Below are 3,786 nucleotides of genomic sequence, written 5' to 3'. Positions count from 1 at the left end.
ACTAAAATGTCATCACTTTACTAAAATGTCCTCACTTCACCAAAATGTCATCACTTCACTAAAATGTCATCACTTCACTAAAATGTCATCACTTCACTAAAATGTCATCACTTTACTAAAATGTCATCACTTTACTAAAATGTCCTCACTTCACCAAAATGTCATCACTTCACTAGAATGTCATCACTTCACTAAAATGTCATCACTTCACTAAAATGTCATCACTTCACCAAAATGTCCTCACTTTACTAAAATGTCCTCACTTCACCAAAATGTCATCACTTTACTAAAATGTCCTCACTTCACCAAAATGTCATCACTTCACTAGAATGTCATCACTTCACTAAAATGTCATCACTTCACTAAAATGTCATCACTTCACTAAAATGTCATCACTTTACTAAAATGTCATCACTTCACTAAAATGTCATCACTTCACTAAAATGTCATCACTTTACTAAAATGTCATCACTTCACCAAAATGTCATCACTTCACTAAAATGTCATCACTTCACTAAAATGTCCTCACTTTACTAAAGTGTCATCACTTCACTAAAATGTCATCACTTCACTAAAATGTCATCACTTCACTAAAATGTCATCACTTTACTAGAATGTCATCACTTTACTAAAATGTCATCACTTTACTAAAATGTCATCACTTTACTAAAGTGTCATCACTTCACTAAAATGTCATCACTTTACTAAAATGTCCTCATTTCACTAACTTGGACTCATGGTTTTGGTATAAAGGGCATATGTTTGACAGGTAGTTTTGTTGAAAATCACTGTGTACTCTAAATCTCTCTTGATTAGCCTCTAACACACAGGTGCTCCAATCACCAACCAGTGACACACATGCACCCAAGCACACAGGTGTTTATATGAGCTCATTAGTGCAGCTGATAAACACACAGAGGCACTGAGAGACACACACACACATGACTTGGAGATATTCAGTCAATTCATTCACATTATGATTCTGTCTCCTCTCCCCCTCTCTCACCCACCCAGCCCCACCCTTTCAAAATAAAAGACCCACCCTTTCAAAATAAAAGCCCCACAGAGTGAATTCTAACTGGAATGCTTGTGACGAAGCCGTCATTTAATAACCTCTGTGTATGTGTGTCAAACATTATGATTATGTCTCCTCTCCCGCTCTCTCACACACCCAGTCCCACCCTTTCAAAATAAAAGCCCCAAAGAGTAACTGTATCTTAACATGAAACTCAGATTATGGGAGCGTTTGCTACCATCATTTTCAAAGGCTTCTCAAACAAAGGTATCTCAAATACAGAAATGACGGGAGACATTTGTGGACTGTCCAACACGAATACAAGATTCAATCCAAGAGTATGAATCTAAAATGCAGAAAAGAGAGAAGCGATATCTCAATTTAACCTCAACGATACTACCGGCAATATTGCCGTGTATATATATTGCGACGTCTTCGGGCAGTAGAAGCCACACTGTCAAAATTGAATGCGAAATTTTCTAGTTGTGTTATAAAGCTTCATGCAGTGTTTTGTCTGAATTAAACTTCTTGGTTTCCATTTGATTATTCCATAATGTCCCAGGACTCTCTCTCTGTCTTTCTCTCTGTTCTCTGTACTGTTTATCCTTTCCCTCACCCATCTCTCTGTTTTCTCCCTTCTCTCAACACACACACACAAACATCGACCCTTCAAACACTAACCCACATGACACACACACACACACACACCTGTCTTCCTGTCTATTGAACAGGAAGTTGAAGCTGGAGAGCGAGTTGGCCGCTCAGCTGTGGAGAGTTTCATGGGACGACGTCCAGATGAGCAACCTGGATAAAGTCCTGAGGAGAGCCTGCAGCAGACTCACGATGTCACTGGTAACACTCACACACATACACACACACACACACACTCACACTCACGCACACACACACACACACACGCACACACACACACACAGACCAAATCCTCCCCAGTGTGGCTGCAGCCTCGAGGCCTCTCTACCACTGAATATGAGTCAGAACGCTGTCAAATCTACACTGTAAAAAGACATATTTTGGGATGTCGTTTTCTCTGTTGGAAACTTAACACAAGCCAAGAAAACAAGCCTCACAGCTACCAGAGCTGAGAGAAGTGCTCTGTGGTTCTTCCTCGTACCAACTACATTACTGGATGAAGGAAGAAGAGAGACAGAGAACATCAGTAACAACTGCAGGTGTTTTTCACACTATAAACCTCAGAACCCACCAGATGGATCGTCAGGGTCCTGGATCGAAGTAGATTACAAATGAAGAACAACTCAACAGACTACATAAGAGACAAAGAGAACTGGACAGGGCTATTTCTCTGGAGGAAAGGCCTCTCATCATCCATATCAAAGGACTACCACAAACTCAATACTCAAAGTATAAATCAAGTGGGTATCAGAGAAAAATATTTACAAAAAATTCTAATGGTAGCAAGCAAGAAGGCAATTACAAGACGCTAACTTCCTAAAGAGCTTCCCACCCTGAGCCAATGGAGCGATATTGTAATAATGAAAATGGGCCATTCTTGGAGCAACAACTTCGTTTGACATCATCCAATGTAACCGAGTGACCTTGTGTTTGTTGCATTTATTAATCAGAGAGAAATACAAAACACTCACACATTAACACACTCACTTTAAATGGTTTCTAGTAACTTCTGACTGGACTAATTAGTTAATCTTGATTCTCTGCAGAAAGGATCTAACTGCGGCTCTCTGATTACTATGGAGGGGAACTTCCAGATCTACACCAAAACTGGATACTACAAGGTCTGACACCACCTTATACCACCAGACACTCTCTTCTGACAGATAACAACCTGTAATGGAGAATAACATGATGGTGGAATGATCACACTGATTTTGTCTCCTGCAGGGAAACCTGGCAGCTATCAAGTATATCAACAAGAAACGGATCGAACTGACCAGGAAGGTCCTGTTTGAACTAAAACATGTAAGAACTCCATCTGCATACCTACCAACTGACCCACCAACAGACCTTCCAACTGACCTACCGACAGACAGACGAACCTACCTGCCTAACTACTAACTTACATTACATTACAGTCATTTATTGAGCAGACGCTTTTATCCAAAGCGACTTACAATTCAGATTCTATCCATACACCGTAGGCTACGGGAGCAATTTTGGGGTTAAGTGTCTTGCTCAAGGACACCTCTACATCCAACTAGCGGAGCTGGGGATCGAACCACCGACTGATTGAAGGACGGCCCAGCTCTCCACTTAGCAGTTGCTACAGTTGCCCCCCACTAACTGACCTTCTGACCAGCCTCTGGGCCGACCTAAGCAGTTAAGGACTTCAGTCCCTTGCTTGTGTAGCATGTTAATGGTTCTGATGGGATTTGAACCTGCTGCCTTTGTGCTCTTACAGATGCGAGATGTTCAGAATGAGCACCTGACACGCTTCATTGGCGCCTGCATTGATCCACCAAACAAATGCATCATCACAGAGTATTGTCCCAGAGGCAGCCTACAGGTACAATACACCTAACTCTTTACCCCTCGAACAACCCGTCGACGAACCCGTCTACCAACAATTTATACCCTTTATACCCTCTGTCAGCCCTTTATTCCTCGTTATACCCCATGTCAGCCGTTTATTCCTCGTTGTACCCCTTTGACAGCCATTTATTCCTCGTTATACCCCTCTGTCAGCCCTTTATTCCTTGTTATACCCCTCTGTCAACCCTTTATTCCTCATTTTACCCCTTTGACAGCCCTTTATTCCTCGTTATACCCCTCTGTCA

The 3,786-nt window shown here is 41.7% G+C and overlaps 1 protein-coding gene across 1 annotated transcript; it reads left to right on the top strand.

Moving 5' to 3' along the window:
* Positions 1 to 1,430: 1,430 nt before the first annotated feature.
* Positions 1,431 to 3,680, top strand: LOC116379627 (atrial natriuretic peptide receptor 1-like). Its single transcript, XM_031841591.1, has 4 exons — positions 1,431 to 1,867; positions 2,713 to 2,787; positions 2,894 to 2,971; positions 3,411 to 3,680. The coding sequence occupies exons 1-4, from the start codon at positions 1,811 to 1,813 to the stop codon at positions 3,528 to 3,530; spliced, it is 330 nt and encodes a 109-aa protein (XP_031697451.1). The 5' UTR covers positions 1,431 to 1,810; the 3' UTR covers positions 3,531 to 3,680.
* The last annotated feature ends 106 nt before the right edge of the window (positions 3,681 to 3,786 follow it).

This window comes from Anarrhichthys ocellatus, unplaced genomic scaffold, assembly GCF_004355925.1.
Source record: "Anarrhichthys ocellatus isolate YVR2014 unplaced genomic scaffold, GSC_Weel_1.0 scaffold4778, whole genome shotgun sequence".
NCBI classification, from domain to species: domain Eukaryota; kingdom Metazoa; phylum Chordata; class Actinopteri; order Perciformes; family Anarhichadidae; genus Anarrhichthys; species Anarrhichthys ocellatus.
Note: the sequence above shows the minus strand (reverse complement) of the source record. Positions and strands in the feature narration are given on the sequence as shown.